We start from the raw sequence: 20,118 nt of genomic DNA, 5'->3' as shown, positions 1-20,118 counted from the left end.
AAGACACAATCACCCAAAACTCCCACAAGGAGAAATAGATAATGTGCCTATTTCTTTTAAAGTAATTGAATCAGTCATTCATAAGCTTCCAAAGTAGAAAGCACCAGGCCTAGATGGTTTCACTGGTGAATTCTACCAGACATTTAGAGAAGAAACAATACCAATCCTCTACAATTCTTCTCCAGAAAATAGAAGCAGGGGGAATACTTCCAAACTTGTTCTAGGAAGTCAGCATTACCCTAATACTAAAACCAGTGAAAGACATTTCAAGAAAGGAAAACTACAGACCAATATCTCTCATGAATACAGATGCAAAAATACTCAAAATGCTCGCCAACAGAATCCAACAATGTACCAAAATAAATTACACACCATGACTAAGAAGGATTTATTCCAAGTATGCAAGGCTGGTTCAACATTTGAAAATCAGTTAAGGTAATCCATCATATGAACAGCAGCTAAAAAAGAAAAATTACATGATCACATCAGCAGGTGCCCAAAAAAAAAAAAAAAAAAAAAAAAAGCATTTGACAAAACCCAACATCCATTCACAATAAAAATTCTCAGCAAACCAGGAATAAAGAGTAACTTCCTCAATTTAATAAAAACATCTACAACGAACCTACAGTTAATATCATACTTAATAGTGAAAAACTAGATGCTTTCACCCTAAGATTGGGAGCAAGGTAAGGATATCCTCTTCTCACCACTCCTATTCAACATCATACTAGAAATCCTAGCTAACGCAATAAGACAAGAAGGGGCATATGGGAACTCTGTACTTTCTGCACAATATCTTTTCTGTAAACCTAAAAAATTGTCTATTAGTAAAAATTTTTTCAGTGGCATCTCATGTTTAATTTTTTCCTTCAGTTAAAAGTAAGATTGAATTTCTTGTTTAATGGCCATATTAGTTTTTCAAAATTCTTTACATATTAAAGAAATTAGCCTTTATCATTTATGTGGAAAAAACATTTCTTTTTCGTTATTATGTGGTTTAATTTTGTTGTTGTTGTTGATTTTTTCTACCAGAATTTTAATTTATTCATAGTGATCAGACTTTCTATTTTTTAACTTTTTGGTTTTGTGTCTTGCTTGGAAAGGCTTACCCATCTAAGCTTTTTTAAAAAAAAACAAAACCCAAAACACTTTTAAAAAATTACTTTCTTTCTTCTTCCTCTTCTTTTTCTTTTTAAAAAGTGTTTACAACATTGAACCATCTGTGTTTTTTCCTGGATGGATACCCAATAGTCTCAACACTTTTTCAATAGTCTCAACAATTTTTTCAATAATTATTCAAACACTGCCTTGAAGTGCTACTTATATCATAAATAAGTTCCCACAGATATTTGGGATATATTCTGTTTAAATGAACTGCTTTTACCTATTTCAGCACCAGTACCAAACCAGTTAAGGCAATGTAGCTTTATGACAATTATATTTAATTTAATATTTGGTAGGGATATTATTCTTTCGTGATTTTTTCTCCTCAAAAAAACACAAATCTTGTAGGTATTCTAATTTCCTCAAAAATTCTAGATATTCTAATATTGCTTGTTTTTTTCAGGTGAGCTTTAAAATTAATTTCACAACTGGAAATTGAATGTCCCCTGAGTAAACTGATTTGAGTTCAGGTTCTCAAAGTGGCTGGGGAGTCCCTTGGGGAATCAAGCCTGCTTGAGGGATAGAGGCAAAGTGTGACTTTGGAGAGGGAGGGCTGGAAGGCTGGCCAGAGTCCTCCCAGCAGAGCCTGTGAAGTGGCCACTGCCAAGAAGAAGGACCTCACTGGTAAGAGCTGGAGTGAGGAGTGGCCAGGACAAGGGAGTCCTGCTGAGGGCAGATCAAAGGCAGGCATGGAGCAACAATTCTTCACAGTTAGTTGAGTGACGAAAGTGAGAGGAGAACTGGGTGACAAGACCTTGGGCCAGCCTTCTAAAGGGCTGCCTCCCCAGCACCCAGCTGTGGCCTGAGTGGGTGAAGATGCTCGCAGAGAGGATGCCCAATAGACCCGTGAAGAACAAATAAACAAACAAACGTGTGATGGCTGATCAGGACGACAAGGGAGGAGCAGGGGCCTGGAGGGAGGACCAAAGGGCAGAGAAACTGGTGGGTGTGTGTCCCAGAACCAGGAAGCAGGGGGTTGGTCGCATGTACCTTTTGAGGCCACTGTGAGCCTCTCTGCCCTGAGAATCAAGACAACATGCTCAGGAGGGGCAGAAACAACCCCCAGAGATGTGGCTGAAAAGAATCAGTGTCCCTTCCTGCCCCTCTGTGGACCTCCCTCCTCGGCCTCCCACCCCCACTTGTCACCTTACCCAGGGCAGGTCCCAGGAGAGGTCTATGGAGAAGGTGGGAGTCTGGCCTTGGACACGCATTTCCATGAGACTGTGTTCCACGTGGTGGCTGACTCCTGTGGAAATCACAGCCGAGAACTGAGGTCAGACAGGTCTCATCTGCGCCCAGTCCTGCCACCCACCAGCTGTGTGACTTCAGCCAAGGGAGGGTCCCTCTAAATAACATACCACATGAATTAAATGCCACAGCAAATAGAAAGGGCCTGGCACGTAGCAGGTGCTCAAAAGATGTTAACTAGTGCCCACCCTCCACCAGCTTTTCCAGCTATAGCTGGAGTATGTTAGGAGCTAAATTGGTTTCCGCAGGTAACTTCCACAGCTTAGAAATGTGTTCTGAGTTCCAAATTGTTGATTTATCCAGCACCTTTGGAAATGACCCCCCCCCCCGACTCCTCTTACTTGCCCCCAAAACAGTCCTGAGTCACTGACTGCATCCTGAGTGGCCTGGCCCTGGCTCCACCCAGTGAGGTCGTTGTTGAAGATTAAGGAGACAAAATCAACAGGCAGCGAGAGCCGCAAGCTGGATGGGTTGTTTAACAAGCAGGGCCCACAAAGCACTGGCTGAGGGGACATATGAGTGACACTGACCACATTTTACAGGCCAGGAAGTAAGCCTGTGGTATGAGTATTACCCTGTGCTGACACTGAGCCTTCATAATGATTCTCTCCCAGAGTCCTGACAACCCCTGAGTGTGCACTGGGGGGTGTGTGTGTGTGTGTGTGTGTCGTATTTTTGTCCTCACAGAAGGAGAACTCAAGGTGCAGAGAAATGTCTGGAAGGTGCCAGAGCCAGGAAGCAGATGCTCCATTTTGTCCCTCATGAGCTGACAGGCTGGATCACAAAGAAACATCTGAATGAACGACCCTGCTGGGACCAGCTGGAATATTCCAGGCCCACAGCCACAGTCCCACCTGGCAAGATGGTGTCCCTGAGGCTACAACAGCCAGTGCTCCTGAGGCAATCCCAAAGACCTTACCCCTTTAGACCCCAAAGTGAGAAAGTGGGTCACCCAGCTACTTCCCTGCTGCTGCTGCTGGTCTGAGTGTCACCACCCTGCCGCTGTCCCTGGGCCTGGTGAGCCTTTGCCTCCAGGACATTGGATGGTCCTGGGTGCCAGGCAAGAGGCTCTCCACTGTCTGTGTTTGGAGGATGACCAAAGCTTAAGGGAAATTTTCCCATTAGCTTTTTAAACTCTCGTCAGCCGAGCTTGGAGGATGGCAGGGATTTGCTTCTGATCCCAGGGTTGAGGTCTGGCAGGAAGCCGGCCGTGGAGGCCCAGTCCAGGAAGGCCAACTGATTCCTCATGGATCGTGGACACACCCTGTGCCTTCACTGCTGGCTCACTTCCCCCACCGCTGCCCCTGTCCCAACACACACACACACACACATGCTCCTTTCCCTCCCATTCCATTTCAGACCACAGACTTCCCAGCACATCCCTGTGCTGACTCAATGGAAAAATGTGTGAAGAAATTTGAGATTTTTCTCTTCCTTCTACCTCTGCTTGCAGCAACATTGCCCCTTCTCAGCCTGCTTAGCTTCAGCCTCAAGAGGCCTTTTTCAGTAGGCCACTTTCCACGTTCCAGAACCCTGTGAGTGGGTTTTGAGGACGTGGCTGTGCCGCTGGGAGGCGCGCTGCTTCCTCTAACCCAGGACTTGAACCCCAGCCCTGGGCGGGTAGGTCGTGGGAGGGCGAGTGCCTGGTCCCCTCCCAGGCCCCAGGCCAGGCCGGGCAAGCGGGCCACCAGGGGGCGTCCGACGCCCACCTGTACCTTCCCACCGCGCCCCCTGGAGCCTCTGAGAAAGTCCAAGGGGTGCAAGGAAAGGAGGAGAGAGAGGCCAAAGGGCAGGTGGCTGGCTGGCTGGAAACAGAAAAAAGGGGGGCAAATGGGGCACCGAAGAGAAGAGGAACGTGGAGAAGGGGAGAAAGCGAATAACTGAGGAAAACTTCAGAGGGTACAGGGGAGGGAACGTGCGGACGTGGGGCACAAACCCGTGGCTGGGGCCGACGGCTCAGGGCCTGTCTACGGGCCTCCCCTCCCTCCATTTCCCAAACGGGCCCGGAAGGAGGGTCTGGGCCGGCGGGCGGCGGTGATGCCAGCCGCTGGCACCCGCCACACTTCGGCCCCCGAAGCTCCTGGCAACAGAGGACGCCGGGGCCGGGCTGGGGTCCGCGGAGCAGCCGGGAGACCCGCGCGCCCCCGCCCCCTCCAGCCCCTCGCGCGCTCCCGCCCTGCAGCCCTGGGCGCGCGTGTCCCCGCCGCCCCGCGCCCGGAAGGCCGGCCTCTCCCGGGGCCGCGTGCCCGGAACGTGACTCAGCGCTTTCTCTGAGCCGTAGCCTAGAAGAGCCCCGACCCCGCCAGCGGATCCCAGCTGGAGGGTTGGGCCTCCCTCTGCTTACGGGCAGGGGCCTGGAAACGCCAGCACACAGGCGTTGCCTCCTGGCAGGTGGATCTTTGCGGGGAGGAGGCAGGTTCAATCATTTGTTCATTAACCCCAGGCGCCGACTGAGAACGTACTCTCAGGGGGGCAAGAGGGGAGGGCCTTAAGGGGCTCGCAGCCTACGCAGGGCGCCCTGAACCCCATCTGCTGGCTGTTATTTAAATTAATTTCCTCCAGTTTTATTGAGAAGTAATTGACATACATCCCTGTATAAGTTTACGGTGCCCAGCACAGCATGATGGTTTGATTTACATATGCAGCGGACCTTTGAACAACACAGTTTGAACTTGGGGAATCGACTTAGACGTAAATTTTTTTTTCAATAAACGCGTACTAGGTGGTACACTCTAGTTCTGTCATGCAGAACTGTGGGTGGAGAGGGCCGACCGTAAAGTTATATGTGGATTTTCCCACTGTCCTAGGGGTCAGTGCCCCTAACCCCTGCTGTTCAAGGGTTTAAACCACAGTAGGTTTAGTTGTCAACCATCATCGCGTGTAGATAGAATTAAAAGAAAAAAATTTTCTTCTTGTGATGACAACTCAGGGTCTGCTCTCTCAATGACTGCTGTGTGTCAAACAGCACTGTTAACTAGCCATCAAGTTGTGTATTACATTCTTAGCACTTACTTATCTTATAACTGGAAGTTTGTACATTTTAACTACCTTCCTCCAATTCCACCCCCACCCCCTGCTTCTGATAACCACAAATATGATCTTTTTCTACGAGTTTAGTGGTTTTTCTAAAGTCCACATGTAAGTGAGATCATATAGTTTTTGTCTTTCCTGCTGGCTAAGTTTGCAGATAAGAAGATAGTTCTCTTGGAAATATTGGGGAATTTGGGGTGCACTGCTGGCCTGTGGGATTCAGGCCACAGGAGGGACAAAGGTCTCCAGGCCTGGCCTGGGGAGAACAGTGTTCCCAGACAGCAGGGCAGATCAGGGAGACTTGGAGGCACGGGTGTGTTGACTGGATTTTGAAGGGTGGAAACGGGGGACCCCAGGAAGAGGGCCTGGTCTTATGGCAACTGGGAAGTAGGGAAGGGGGCAGAGTGTCCAGAGAGGAGAGCGGCTCTAGTGGTGGGAGACTGATCTCGGGGACCACGCATTGGCTAAGGCTTGACTGCATTTGGTGGGGGGCCTCAGCGGGGTGGCCTGGGGCTGGGACATAATTGACGATAACTATAGTGGACATAGGGAGACGGCAGTGAGAGAAAATGGCATTTCTCAGGGCGATTCTAGATCCACTGGCTGGGAAGGAGGGGACATAGGGAAGTCCTGTTGAGAACAGGCTGAGTGCAAGTCTTCCGCAAAGATGCTGAGGACTGATGGATTCTGTATTTGCCGTGGGAAGCCACGAGGTCTCCCCTTCCCTGAGTTATAGCTTCCTGGAGACTGGGGATGGAGTGAGATGACCTGCCTGGGAGGGCGTCATCCCCGGTGCACGCTTGGGACCCACTTGCTCTGTGGGTTTGGTCTTCTATTGTGTGTGTGCCCACTACACCCATGGGAGGGTTCTCCTGTCTGAGATTTTTTTTTTCTGATTATTATTAAAAAAATCTTTTTCCTGGTCTTTTTTGTACATATATTTATGTTAATTTTTACTTATTTATTTTAAAATATTTTCCCTCTTAATGGAGGCACTGGGGATTTAACCCAGGACCTTGTGCACGCCAAGCACATGCTCTATCCCTGAGCTATACCCCCACTACCATGTCTGAGATTTGTTGAATGAATGAATGAGCACAGAGGCCAGTGACAGGTGTATGTGGTTCTCAGTGTATGCTGCCTGCAGGGCACCATGCACAATTACATCTTCAGCAAGGGCTTTTTAATGAGGCTGGGCCGGGAGGCAAGGACTGGTGTCCCCAAGGACAGGGGGTACAGGCTGAGCTGCCTTTCCCCTGGCTCTCCACTGTCTGCCCAGCTCAGAGCACTGGAGTCTGGATCTAGCTCTGCCAGTAAGTCACTGTGAGGATTGGGGCATGCACTGCCACCCCCTCCATCTATTCCGCTATGGTCTGTTGAGCACACACCATGTGCCACTCCCAGCTCCTGGCAAGTGCCATGGAGAACCAGGCACTGCCTCTGCCTTCCTGGAGCTCCCCATCTGAGAGGAAAGGCCCACACTGCCAACGTGGTGAAATAAAGGGCACTGGAGGACCACAGTGAGTGGAGAGGTGGCAAACGGCCAGATAGGTCCCCCAGCTGATAGCGCCCAGGGGAAGCCAACCTCATCTGTGCTGACATCCTCAGAGCCAGTGTCCTCTCTCTGTGCGTCAGTTTCCTCTTCCGTAGGTGACAGTAGAAGTCTCCTAATATTTCCTGCAGACTAAAGGTCTATGCCTCTATAACTGATGCCAGTTCCACCTGCCCCATCCATCCCGCAGAGGCGGTAAACAGATCAGTAATGCCCTCTCCCGTCCCCTCCCCACACCTGCCCCCACCCCGGGAGTCTGGGCTTGCAGAGGCCTCAGACCAACCTTGGAACCTGGGGTCTGCCAGAGGCCCAGCCATCCCAGATCTCAACCCAAAATCTTCCCCAACAAACCTTGTGATGGTGCTTAGAGGGCCTGGAGATTCTTCGGTAGGTGAGGGAAATCGTTGCAGTGTTCTCACCAGATGTGTGATGTAGTCAGAAGTGCACCCGAGAAAGGTCCCACTGGCCTCAAACCCACTCCTGTAGGGAGCCACCCAGGTGGATTTCCACCTTCATGGCCTCGCTCACCTCCTCTCCTTCTCCCTGAAATGCTTGTCCTCTCTGCATCTGGCTGAATACCCTGGCTGGCTCTTTTAAGAATCATCTCAGGGGTAGGGTAGAGCTCAGTGGCAGAGTGCATGCTTAGCATGCATGAGGTCCTGGGTTCAGTCCCCAGTACCTCCACCAAAAAAAAAAAAAAAAAAAAATATATATATATATATACATACACACACATATATATATAAAATTTAGAAAAGCTCTACTACAAAAAAAGCCTTGTACAAGAATGTTCATAGCAGCTCCATTCACAGTAGCCCCAGACTGGAAGTAGCCCAGCTGTCCATCAAGTGGAGACAGGATCGGCAAATTGCTGTGGTCATCTGATGGAACACCAGTGCTCAGCCCTAAACAGGAGCAAACTACTGATGGGTGTGACAACGCAGTTAAAATTTCAAAAATAATATGTTGAGTGGAGAAGCCAAACGCAAAGTACAAACCGTACTTCACGAACGTGAAATTCTAGGCTAGGCAAAGCGGGCCTTTGGTGATAGAAACCAAATAAGCGGTTGTTGCTTGGGGAGTGGCAAGGCCGGGAGGGGTTGACTGAACTCGGCTCACACAGTGTGGCTTCTTCTCGCAGCTGAATTTCCTAGAACCCTCCTTCATTACTCAGAAGCCTCTCAGTCACCCCTCAACTGCCACGGGTGCCTCACACTCTCTGTGCCTCCAGCCTGCCTCCCTGCTTTTCCTTTCATGCTGCATTCCCCACTTAGGGGACAATAGCAGCAGCGGCCACCAGGCTCAGAGGCCGCTGAGTCATCTCCCGTGGCTGCTGAGCCCTGAGAAAACCGCTCTGCCTGATCCAGGGAGTGAAACTGGGGAGTTGCCTGGGTAAGACCACCCACGCCCCAACTCCATGGGTCAAAGGAGCTCTCTAAGACCAGGCCTCACTCATCTCTGTCCCTGCGCAAACTCAGGTCCACAGGTGCAAGGGAACGTGGACCAGGGAACCAGGATGATGACTGACCAGAGTTTCCAGCGCCTGGGACCCTGGCCTTCCTCCCCGCGAGAATGGAATGTTCTGCGGCTTCTCGCCGGCTCCTGAGTGCACTACTGTGTTAATCCAGATCTCTCCTCCCTCCTGATGCCCACTGCGCTGCCCACAAGCTGGAGCTGGAGCCGGAGTCCCCCGCGATCCTCCAGGGTATCCTGGCACAGCTCCCTCCCCCTGCCTTCTTCTTCCCTCTCCAAGCAAGAGCAAAGTGACGAAGGGCTCCACTGGGCTAGGGCAGGTTCACCCTTCCTAGCTCCTCTGAGACCCTCTTCCTCCTGCTCCCACCAGAAGGGCCCATCCTTTGCTCTCCCAATGTCCCGTCTCCCCAGCACCTGCCATCCACCCTCTCCTTGGGCTCGCCCGTTCTCTCCTTCAAGCACACGCAGGTCTCCCCATCTTAAAAAAGCTTCCCTTGGGCCTGTCTTCACCACTGCCCACCTGCTCCTTCCTCTCTCCCTGTTCTGAGCTCTGACTTTACTGCCTGCCCTCAGACCCTGGGTTCTACCCCCATCCTGTTTATGAAATGCCCCATGGGAGGTCACAGGCCCTCCTGGGCAAATTCTGGCTTCCTTCCCACGCCCACTCTGGCCTGTTGACTCTCACTGCAGGCTCCTTGGGGTGGAGCAGCCAGGAACAGGTGTGTGTGTAGGTGTGGGGGGTAGGGGGGTGGGGGGCGGGGAGAAGGGCTCCCTCCTGCCCTAACAGTGGTCCTTCTCCAAGGCTTGGTCCTTGCTCTCTGCTCTCCTCTTCTGTCTCACTTCTGGAAGAGTCCATGCATTTGGGCTGCAGCTTTTACCTTCATCAGTTTCCCCTGTCTTAGCTCTGGCTCTGTCTCCTTCTGGTTTTGAGTATCTGTTCACCAACAGACTCCACTGTTTCCGCGGCATAACCTGGGGTGACCTCCACAGGACAGGGCTAAGGCCAGTGTCGTCTCCTCCTCTCCCCCAGATGGCTCCACTCCACTTACTAATTCATACGGTTATTCATTCCCTGTGAATTCAACAAGTATCTGTTACTTCCCACTCCTTCCAACCGTCCTCCATCTCCCCCGGCGGGATTAATTTTCATTTTGTAGCCACATGTTTGGTTGTCACTCCTGCCTGTCTCTTTCTAAGTCCCTTTGCAGGTTAGCACGGGTCATCTATGTGGAGGGACCTGGGAGGCAACTGGAAACGAGGAACTGGACTGGGGGTCTGGAGGTCAAAGTTCAAGCCTAGTGCAGGGAGCCCTCCCTTCTGGGCATCAGCCTGACTCTGACCCTGACCGGCCGTGGGGCCACTCAGCTCCAGAGTTAGGAATGAAGCCACAGAGGTCGGTTTCCTCCTCTGCAAAGCGGGGGCATGGGGCCTGCTCGGTGGTCCCTGCCACATGGAGCCGGGTGTCAAGGGCCCTCCTGCCCCTCCCCGACCTGGTTTTGTTCCAAACTCTTCCTTCGTGCAGGTGCTCCTGGGCCTGAGGGTGATGGAGCCTTTGAGCCGAGCATTTGGGTCGGGGCCAGGGTGGGGATGGCCCACTCTGCATGCCCTCCCTCCCTGCGTGGAGGTAGTTGGGCCTAGCTGGCGATTTTCTTCCTGTTTGCTTGGGAGACCCTCAAGTCCCCCTCCCAATTAAAAGAACCCACATATGAAATAGGGAGCCTAGAGGGACCCAGGGAAGGTGGCTGGAGCTTGAGTCCTGGCCCTCAATGAATTCCACTTACCCTACCCTGAAACCCCACCCCTCTCTCCAAAACTGGCCTTGAACTGGTGGGCCCAAGCCCGCCGGGCCTTGTGGCACAGTGCCAGCTCTGGGCCCAGCCTCCCAGGCAGTCTCCACCAGGCCAGAGTTCATCTTTAGCCAAACAGCAGGCACTGGGGGCTCTCAGGACCCTCACAGGGTTCCCAGCCTCAGCTTAGATCCTGGGCAGCTGGGCCCCAGGACTGTCAAGTCCAGCGGCCCCAGGTCCTGGTGCACAGCAGGGCAGGACCAGCAGGGACAGCTGAGCTGGGCACAAGTCTGACCTGGTGATCCTTGTAGTTGAGCACAAAACAGGTCAAAAGCCATTTGCTGACCCTGTGGATTTGGGTGGGGTCATAAAAGGCGGGGGGCTGGAATGCCGGTTTCACCACAGCAGCCCTGCCTCTTGACCCTCTGTGATCCTCACTCCCAGGACCTGGGCCCCACAGGAGTTGGGGACCAGAAGGAGCAGATGAGAATGAGGAAGGCCAGGCCTCTCCCACCTCCCTCCATCCCTTCCCTCTTGTCCTGTATCCCCTGTCCCTCCCTCCTCACCTAGCTCGCACCTGCCACGCATCAGCTGGCATTCAGGGCCCCACTCCCTCTTTTATGACCCCACCCAAACCCACAAGGTCAGCAAAGGGGCTCTTATTTGTTTCCAGAACAAGGCGGCATGACCTTTCCTCAAAGGTCCCCTGGCTGAGTGCTCCGCACCCCTGGGGGCATCAGGAAGTACCCAGGCCCAGTGACTGAGAATCCCTGAGTGGTTACTCTCTGCAGTCACATTTTGCCAAGGTGACCTGGCTGTTTTTCTGCCTTTTGCTTGATCTGCTTAGCCAGCTCATTCATTCATTCATTCATTCAACACTTAAGGCGCTGGGCCTCGTGTTGGATGCTGCAGTGTAGGAACGAGGCAGGTTATTTGCCCACCGGGGTCTGCCGCAGACTCGTGGGCTCCTGAGACTGAAAATTCTCAGAGGCAGGGTGTGTATGCCACTCTGCCCCTCCACCTCCCCCTGCCCACACTCACTTTAGGTCAGTTGGAGGAAACTGGGATGCCACTGGGGATGGGGACAGGGCTTGGTGCCCAGGGTGAGGCAGGAAGGGGATGTGGGGTGGCCTGGGGGCAGGGGCAGAGCCGCTGACAGACCTGTGGGTGGCTGGGCGAGGGGCGGAGGACAGTTGGCAGCCTCAGCCTCGGCTTAATTCCTGGGCACACAGCAGCGTTGGGAGGGCTACCAGCCATCCGCTGCGGCTTCAAAGGGCCCTGGGGGCTGTGGGTGGGGTGGGCTGTAGGCAGGCAGCCTGCCCTCCCCACTTCCTGGGACTCTTGCTTCCCTGGGAGCTCAGGGAGCTGCTCCCTTCAAGGGGAAAGGGGGTCTGGGGCTCGGACCCAGCTGCTGTCCTGCCCTTGGAACAGTGTCAGGGTGATGGGGCTGTGCTGGGAGCTGGAGTGGGCGGCAGCAGCGACAACTTCAGACCTGTTTTCCCTCCTCCCTGTCCTCTCCCTGCCCTGCTGCTCAACCTGGTTGCCTTCTGGGGGACAGTACCCTCAGGCTGGTCCCTGCCTGCTCCTGACCACACAGGGAAGTTCAGCCCCCACATGCCAGTCATGGTGGCTCTGACCTGTCCCACCTAGAAGCCACAGAGCAGGCTAGACACATGTGCCCTAGGAGGAAGCTGACTCGCGGGGCTTCCACTTGCTCCTTGGCTCACACCTGCCCGGCCAGCACTGGCCCAGCCTGGGTGGTCTCACAAAGCCCCTCCCCTGCTCCAGTGTGCCTCCCCTCCCTTGTCACCTGTGTTTTCCTCTTCATCAGACAAGAATGCGTCAGCAGGACCGGGGCCACTCTCCCACTCCATTGTTAATGCAGGCCCCTCTCCACATCCCCACCCCTGACAGGCCCAGGCCTGCCCGGTGGGGCCAGTCCACTCCCCGCTGCCGGGAGTCCAAATACACCTGTTTACCTTTGGGCCTCAGCCCAGGATGGAAGCGCCTGACTCCTGACCACCTCCACGCACCCGCCCTCACAGGCCTTCTTTCGTGCCCTCTTCCTTCCGAAAAGTCTGGGTCCCCAGTGTGCAGGGGGGTGGGGGGGCAGGGAGGAGATTGGTTCCTGCCCTCTGCTCAGCTCTGCAGGAGGCCTGGCCCACTTGCTCCAAGACAGCATGGAATCCTATCCCCATCCCCGGGGGCCTTCCAGACATCCTGAGTCACTGGAACTGGGGGTGGCCTTCCTGTGGAACAGGATGTGCTCTGGGTGGGAGCGGGGAGGACCCCCAAGGTCTGAGTTCCAGCCCTTTCCCCCATCACCTTTCTGGCTGCGGGGTACATGGGGGAGGGAAGATGGGGAAAAGGCAGCAAGTTTGGAGACAGAAGAGTGCCTCCTTGCCTTGGGAAGGGGGCCATCCCTGTCCCCAGGGACACCCAGGACACTCCAACACCCAGGAATGAAGTGGCTTCTCACCTCAAAGGTGGCAGTCAAAGGAAATGAGAAACCTGCTCAGAGAGCTTGAGTCATGGGCTCAAAGCCACACGGCTCAAAAGAGAAAGGACCACTCGATGCAACATGGGCTCCTGGATTGGGATGCTGGAATGGAGAGAAACGTCATGAGGGCAATCAGCAAAATTTAAAAGGGGCCTGCGGTTAGCTGGGGTTACCAGTCAATGCTGATTTCCTGATTGTGATGGTGGTACTAGGGTTATGCAGGAGTGTCCTTGTTCTAAGGAAATATATACTAAAGAATTTAGTGCGAATGGATATCACATCTGCAACTCAATGTCAGTGGGGCAAAATATATTTTGATTGGGATTACAGTTGAACCTATAAATAAATAAGGAGCAAATGAACATCTTTTTTAAAAAACCACCCAGCCAAGGGCCAGCACAGGGATGGGTAGGACAGACAGGACGTGACACGCCCTTTCCCTGCTTCCTGCTATAAGCGTTTGCAAAGCCCTGCACTCCAGCTCCTCCAGGGCCCCCTCTCTGGTTGGGCGGCCTATTGGGAACATCTGGGGGCTCTTAAAAGTGCTGATGCCTGGGCCTCACCCCTGAGACCGTAGTTCCAGGCACAGGGATTTGCAGGAGCTCCTGGTGGGTCTTCCTGGCAGCCGCTGGCTTCTTTAGCCTTTCCTCACCTGGTGGGCGGTTCTGCTTGGCCCTGATCTTGCCCCTCTCCTCCCCGCGGGCCCAGGCAGAGGGTGAGGAGGGGGATAGCGGCACACCCCACCTGCCAATCCAGGGCGTACCTCATTTGGCGAATGCCAGAGGCTGATCCTGGGGGCCAGTGGAGACACTGGAGCCCCCCTTGTTCTCCCAATGCTGAGGAGCGTGGAGAGGAAGGCCGGTGGGTGGTGGGGAGAGGGAGGGAGCCATTGCTGGTGAAGGGAGTCTCAGAGGGAGGCTGGGGCAGCCGTGTCAGCAAGCTTCGGGAAGAGGGTGGGCTGGCTTCCGAGCTCAGTAAGGACCCCCAACCCTGCTGGCCCTGCCTTGTGTGCACGCCCTCCTGAAATATTTGGAATAATTAGCAAGTAAAAGCAGCAAGCAGCAGGTTGGCCTAGAGCCAACCTTGAGTGCAGAGAAGAAAGGGGCTTCAGGAGAAAGGGGTCCTCGGAGACTGGGCAGGATTGTGTGGGATTCAGAGTGTGTGTGTGTGTGCTCGCACGTGTGTGCACTGGGGGGAGGGGCTGTGCACCACCGAGGGCGCGCTTGAAGGGCTGGGTAGAGAACTGGGTTCCAGGCCCCACTGGGGTGAAGGGGTGGAAGGGTGCCTGCTGAGTGTCACCCAAACAAATGTTTCCCATGCCTCAGTTTCCCCATCAGACCTCTGGCAGGTTGGCTCCTTACAGGGTGGACCTGCGGGTAGGAGTGAGTGGGAGAGTAGCATCTTAGCGCCCCCTTTCCCTGGTGGCCTTCCTCAGCCTCCAGCCTGCATTGGAGGGAGGGCTCCGGGTTGGATGAACCGATGCCAAGGTGGGAGGTAGGGCCCCTGGGGCTGGGGCCCTCTGACCTCACACCCTGTCCCTCCAGCAGAGGACCGAGGGAGGGAGGAGCTGGAGACAGGCCCAGGCGAGGACCGCAGGCTCCGGGAGGCGAGCCTGGGCAGGCCCTCGCGGTGGGGGAGGTAGGGGATGCGTGAGCCCAGCCCTGGGCAAGCTTGGCCTTTGTGAGTCCCCAGGGCCAGGGAGGGGGCTGCCCCTCCTTTGCCACCAGCTCCCGGGGGCCCGTGGGTGCAGTCTTCCCATTGCACAGATAGAGGCACTGAAGCTGCAGCGGACTCCCAAGGCTGCCCCTCAGCCCCTTTCTCCCTGGGGACACAGAGGTCAAGGGGAGTTCATCGGAGGGGCACAAGCCCTCAGTGCCCCCATCTTCCATCTTCCTCCTAGCCATTTGCCCTCCCGCAGTGAAGAGAAGGCCCCTCCCCCCAAACTAGCCTGCATTTATTTTTCCCCAAAGTAATTTGCAAGCAAAAAAAAAAGTTGCAAGCAGGTCCATTTTTCAGTTCCAAATTTAAAAAAAATTTTATTGTAAATAACTTTCCATGAAAAAGGTTAAATCGCCCCATGAGGCAGGAGGGTGGATGTGGGACGCAGCCCAGGGGGCTTCTGGTGGAGCAAGACACTCCCCCACACAAGTGCAGGCAGGGGCCCAGGGCGATCCCCCCTTCCTGGTCCCAGTGGTTCTAGCAAGCCTGGTGTCCCTCCTGGTTAAGCCTCAGTTCTAGCTACACTCACTACATTAGTCTGTTCCCCTCCCCTCTGCAGCTTGGCTGCCCTGCCCCCAACCCCCCAGAACCCCAACTCCCTGCTGCTCTCAGCCTCAAGTCAGGCTCAAAGATTAGGGCTTTATACCCTCTGCCCCACCTTGAGGGATGGGGGCCAGGAAATCCCAGAGGCCTTAGAAACTCTCCTTGCCCCAGCACACCACCCCATTTCTGTCTTCTCTCTCTGCCCCCTTCCCCCTGGCTCCACCCTACGTACTGCCGGCTCCAGCCCCAGGGAGGCTCTGCCGGGAGAGGCCTCCAGGGGGTTAATTTGCAGTCACCTAATTAGCATTTGTTGTACCTGGGAACTTTCTCTGGATAGAGACCTGGGGAGGAGAGCAGGAGAGCGAGAAGCATCAAAGCTAAGAGGCTCTGGGGCCGGTCCTGTACTGTTGCTCCCCGCTTGGCCAGGCACCCCCTACCGCCTCCAGGCCGCAGCTCTCCCAGTGCAGGGCATTTAGCGTGTCCCCGGGACAGGGAAGAAGTGGGCCAATGAAACACTGTGTATATGAGGGGCTGGGGAGGGGAGGCAGCAATTCGGGTCCTGGGCCCCAGTTCTCAGCCTCCTGGGCTGGAATATGAGGACCGCCTGGGTGGGGGGGCCATATGGCCTCGTGGGGCCAGCCTTGGGAGACCTGCCCAGCCCCTGCCTGGGCGGTAGGGTGTCTGTGGGTCTGTGTTGGGGGGCAGTCTGGGCCCTGACTTGGGCACTGTCTGGAGGTGGGGGCGGGCTTCTTACAAGAAGGCGCCCACGCTGGCCCAGTCGTGGAGGTCAGCGGCCAGGGTGGCGTCCCCGGCCTCAAAGAGGGGTTCCGGGGGCAGGCAGCCACTGCTGCTCTCGTCCCAGGGGTGTTGCAGGAAGGACGTGGCCAGGAAGGTCTCGTCAAAGTCCAGGCTGTCGGCAGCCTGCTCCACCGGAGGCCCCCAGGTAGCAGGGCAGTCGATGTGGCGGCCGTGGACGGTGAGGTCCACGTCCCCGTGCGAGGCGGGGCTCAGCGGCGGGCTCAGCTCCAGGGCCTCCAGCGCGCCCAGCTCCCCGCCCAGAGTGCCGGCGTCGAAGATGGCCTCCCAGTCAAAGTTGCCCTTGAGGGGTTCCAGCTCGCCCTGCTCCTCCTGGGTCAGCAGCAGGGTGCTGGAGGGCCGCGGGACCTTGGCCACCCGCTTGGGCAGTGGCTGTTTGCGCTTATGCCCAAGCCTGCCCTCACCCGCGCCCCAGCCCGCCTCCCCGGTGGCCTCCTCGAACTCCCGCAGCAGCTGCTGGGCCTCGGTGTTCACGGTCAGCGGCCTGGCCCACGGGACAGCGCTGGGCTCCTGTGCGGCCTGGCGGGCGAAGGCTGGGTGGATGTGGACTGGGGGCAGCCGCCGCTTCTTGAAGGCCCCGCTCAGCAGCCGCTCAGCGTACTGGGGGTCGATGCGCCAGAAGCCCCCCTTGCCCGGCTCATCCTTCTCCCGAGGCACTTTGATGAAGCACTTGTTCAGGGACAGGTTGTGGCGGATGGAATTCTGGACACAGGGAGAGAGGAGAGAAAGAGGACAGCTGGGTGAGGGGGCAGGTCAGCGATGGGGGGCCCCCAGTTCTACTGCCAGTCCCCCCACCAGCTTCTCTCAGACGGGGGAGGGAGACCGAGGCACTGCTCTGACCAGGAGACTCTGGGACACCAGCCACAGGGCACCGGAGCCGGGAGTGCTGTCGGGGGCTTTTGTTCCCTGTTGCCGGGATATCTGCCTGCTCAGTCATCCGAGCCCTGAGCCGCAGGGTGGCTCTCAGTGCCACCCTGTCCTGCTCTCCCTCCCTCACCCCACTGCTTGAGGCCTCTGGCCAAAGGCCTCGGCTCCCCCAGGGTCTGGACGGCCATCTCCCTCTGCCTGGGCCTGGCTGGCCTTCTCTGTTTGTGAAGTGAGTGAGTGGATGTGAGGGGGTGTGTGTTGGTGGGGGGTGAAGCTGGGGGAGGGATCTGATGACTTTCCTTGTTTGTAGAGTCGGCTGCTGGCCTGGGCACTCACCCCCACTCCGCGTCCCCCTCCTCCCACCCCAGGCTATGAGGCCTCAGTTGATTATTACCCAGCCAAGAGCATAGCGCTCATTCCTGGGGCCTCTCAGGCTTGGGGGTAGGGTGAGGGGCGGGGGTGGGGAGGGTCTCCGCTTTCTCACTAAGGTTACAAACGGTTCTGCCCCAGGGTCAGGGCCCAAGCAAATGTGGAATAGCTTGGAACTGTGATCCTGTGGCCTGTGCATCTTCAAGGCCTCAGTCCCCAAGTAGTCCCTGATCCTGATGGTGGAAGATGCTCAGGACAATGTGTGCCCAGCCTCAGATCAGCATCCTGCCTTATTTGTTCCTAGGTGCTTAGTCTTGTCCAAACTACGCTGGGGCACAGGGGCCTGGGGCCCGGATGGTGGGGCTGGCAGGTGGGTAGTCCCCCCTGGCAGGGCTGAGATGTTTACATGATGGCCTGGGCCCCTTGGCTGCTCTGTGCCAGGTTCCAGAGACTTGGAACATGAAGCCAGTGCGGGAGGCAGAGCCCCTGTGGAAAGCACCTGGCTCAGCTAATTGTCCCCGGAGGGAGGTTGACTGGGGAGAGGGGGAGGAGTGGAGGCAGGAAACTGGGGATGGGATGGGGGGCTGGGCAGCAGCTTTAGAAAGGCCCCACCGCCCTTCCACTGGGACACAGCTGGTCTTCACACCCCACAGCACACCCCTCTGCCCTCCTGTCCCCTCCAGCCAACTGAAACCAGGCAAGATGCAGAGCCTGGCAAGAATGATGCTCCTGTTTCCGCTTCCAGTCCAGCCCCGACAAACTGGCCTTGAGCAGGGTACTGTCTAGGAATTCTAGGACTTGGGACAAAAATGTGTCCCTCAGTCCATCAGCCTCCCCTAGGGGACTGTGTCCATGCATAGTTCAGCCCCGGTCTTTGGGCTGAGCCTGCTGGGTGAGTGAACAAGTTCCTTCCACTTGAATCTCAACGTCCAGTGAACATCCTCCCTCCTCCCTCTCTGAAATCAAAGTGTGTGTGGGGGGTCAGTTCCAAGCACTGAGCTCCCTCGAGGTCCTTCCTCGACGGCCTTCCTCCCTCGGGGCCCTGGCTGACGGCGCCTTCCTGCCCTGCGGATCTGGGATGTGAGTCCAGTCTGCGGGGGCGCGGGGAGGGAGGGAGGACCTCCCCTACCTGCCAGGTGGGATCAGCGTGGCGGAAGTAGCAGAAGTTGTCCGTGATCCACTTGTAGATGGCCGACAAGGTGATCTTGGTGGCCTTGCTGGCTTGCATGGCCATGCAGATGAGCGTGGCATACGAGTAGGGCGGCTTCACGTGCGGGTTGGTAGCGTAGTCCACGTCGTCGGGAGGCGGGGCCTGCAGCCCCGGGGGCGCGCTCCGCGACGTGCAAGACGACGTGGGCTTGCCGGGAGTGTGCGGCTGCCCCAGGCAGGCTGGGTCGGCTGCCAGGGGAGACCCTGGCGCTGCGGAGCCTGGCACCTGGTGGTAGCCGTGGGGGTCGGTGCTCCCCGAGGGCAGGGCGGGGGCCTTGGCGTTGAGAATGGAGAATTCCTGTAGCCACTGCAGGCTAGTCAGGCTGTCATCCAGGGTGTCGGGTTCCTCCAGGCCGCCCTCCTGCCCAGCCTCCTCCGTCGCCCCAGCTCCCGAGAGGCGTAGCCAGCTCTCCGCCATATCTCCGGGGACTCTCCGAGGGGGCGGTCAGCATCCACTAGCTGAGCCGACGGTGGCCCGCCGCGCTCTCCGGCCCGCTAACTCCCGCGGCTCCAGTTACAAGGCCTCCTGGAAGCGCGCTTCCATCCCGCGACCCGGGGGGTCGCCTCCTCCGAATACGAATGTGATATCTGCGGGGACCACAGCGGGAGCTGACCCTCTTCCCTAACCTCCGAGGGGATAATGTGTGCGAAGTGGGATTCTCCTTTAAAATCGTCCCCTCAGCTGGGAAGGATCTTTAACTGCTGAGGTCTGGGAAACAGAAGCAGTGCCGGGGGCCCGACCCCCACAGGGTCCACCTCACACTTTCCCTCTTCGATGTTTTAGAAGAGACTTAATTAGCTAAACGAGAGAAGAGGCATCCGAGGCTATCCCTTTTTCCTCAAGAGCGGGAAATCAAACCCCCTCCCTCCGCAACAAATGGAAATGGTTGAGAGAGCCAAGAAGGGCAGTACGACCCGGCGGTGGGGCGCGGGAGGTCTTCTGATCTTTGAAAAGGGATATTAGGATGGGGGATCAAGGGGAAAAAAGGGAACATGACAGAGAGTTACAGGGGGGCCGAAAGTGAATGTCCCCCAAACTTCTCTGATGTCGGTCCCTGGGCCCACCACTTACGTCGCGGACGGATGGGAGAGCAGGCTGGTACTGAACCCCTCCCTTCCCACTACCCGCAGCCCTCCCCGTCCCTTACCTGGCTCAGAGCGAAGCCCGGATAAAGAAAGGTTCTGGAAGACGTCCCTCCCACCCCCCGCGACTCTCTGTCTCCACCTCGAGAGCACTGCCAGCAATCCTCGTCGCCCCCCAGCTCGACGGCGCCTCTCTGAACGCCAGCGGCCCGGGGACCAGCAATAAGTAGCCGTTCAGAAGGCTTCTCCTGCTGCCATGGCGACGCTCCGCCCCCATAAACAGCTTCCGCTGCTGCCATTGGTCAGCATGTCTCCAAGGAGACCGCGGGCTCCTGCCACGCTCTCTGGCGGTAACTCTCTTCGAACACCCTCCTTCTGCCGCCCTCTCCCGCGCCACCCAGCCCCCTACCCGCCGCCGCGTCCCGACTCCGCGCATTCCCGCCCGAGGGCCCCGCGCAGGGCTCGGAGAGGCGCGCGGCTCGGCGCTCTCGCCGAGAACCCGGGCCCCCGGGCGAGCCATTCGCCCCAGGAACAGCACTCCTGCCCCACCCCCTTCCCGTCTGGCTGCTCGGAGGTGTCGACGGCTCCTGGGACCCAGCCCCGCGCGCGGTGGCCAAGGCAGCGAGCGGGCTCAGGCTGGGGAACCGTGTGTTTGGGGTTTTCCTTTCCTCTCCTCTGGGCCGCGAGTGGCGCTTCCTCACGTTTCTGCGGCCCGTCCCTCTCTCCCGACCCTGAGTGTCGTCTGGGTGCCCGCAGGA

General features: G+C 56.5%; 1 protein-coding gene and 1 long non-coding RNA gene across 3 annotated transcripts; both read right to left on the bottom strand.

Moving 5' to 3' along the window:
- Positions 1 to 360: 360 nt before the first annotated feature.
- On the bottom strand, positions 361 to 4,881 carry LOC106728638. 2 transcript variants are annotated; one of them, XR_001364896.2, is made up of 3 exons: positions 4,757 to 4,881; positions 2,316 to 2,410; positions 361 to 458 (listed from the first exon to the last, which is right to left on the bottom strand). It is a non-coding gene; the product is annotated as an uncharacterized LOC106728638 (long non-coding RNA). The 2 variants fall into 2 exon arrangements; XR_004326556.1 differs by lacking the exon at positions 4,757 to 4,881 and adding an exon at positions 4,349 to 4,622.
- A 9,892-nt stretch (positions 4,882 to 14,773) lies between these two features.
- FOXJ1 (forkhead box J1) lies at positions 14,774 to 19,522 on the bottom strand. Its single transcript, XM_032456784.1, has 3 exons — positions 19,426 to 19,522; positions 18,198 to 18,865; positions 14,774 to 16,534 (listed from the first exon to the last, which is right to left on the bottom strand). The coding sequence occupies exons 2-3, from the start codon at positions 18,693 to 18,695 to the stop codon at positions 15,767 to 15,769; spliced, it is 1,266 nt and encodes a 421-aa protein (XP_032312675.1). The 5' UTR covers positions 18,696 to 18,865; positions 19,426 to 19,522; the 3' UTR covers positions 14,774 to 15,766.
- Between the last annotated feature and the right edge of the window lie 596 nt (positions 19,523 to 20,118).

Source organism: Camelus ferus, chromosome 16, assembly GCF_009834535.1.
Source record: "Camelus ferus isolate YT-003-E chromosome 16, BCGSAC_Cfer_1.0, whole genome shotgun sequence".
In the NCBI taxonomy this organism is placed as follows: Eukaryota; Metazoa; Chordata; class Mammalia; order Artiodactyla; family Camelidae; genus Camelus; species Camelus ferus.
The sequence above is the reverse complement of the archived record's forward strand: the minus strand, read 5'-3'. Positions and strand labels throughout refer to the sequence as shown.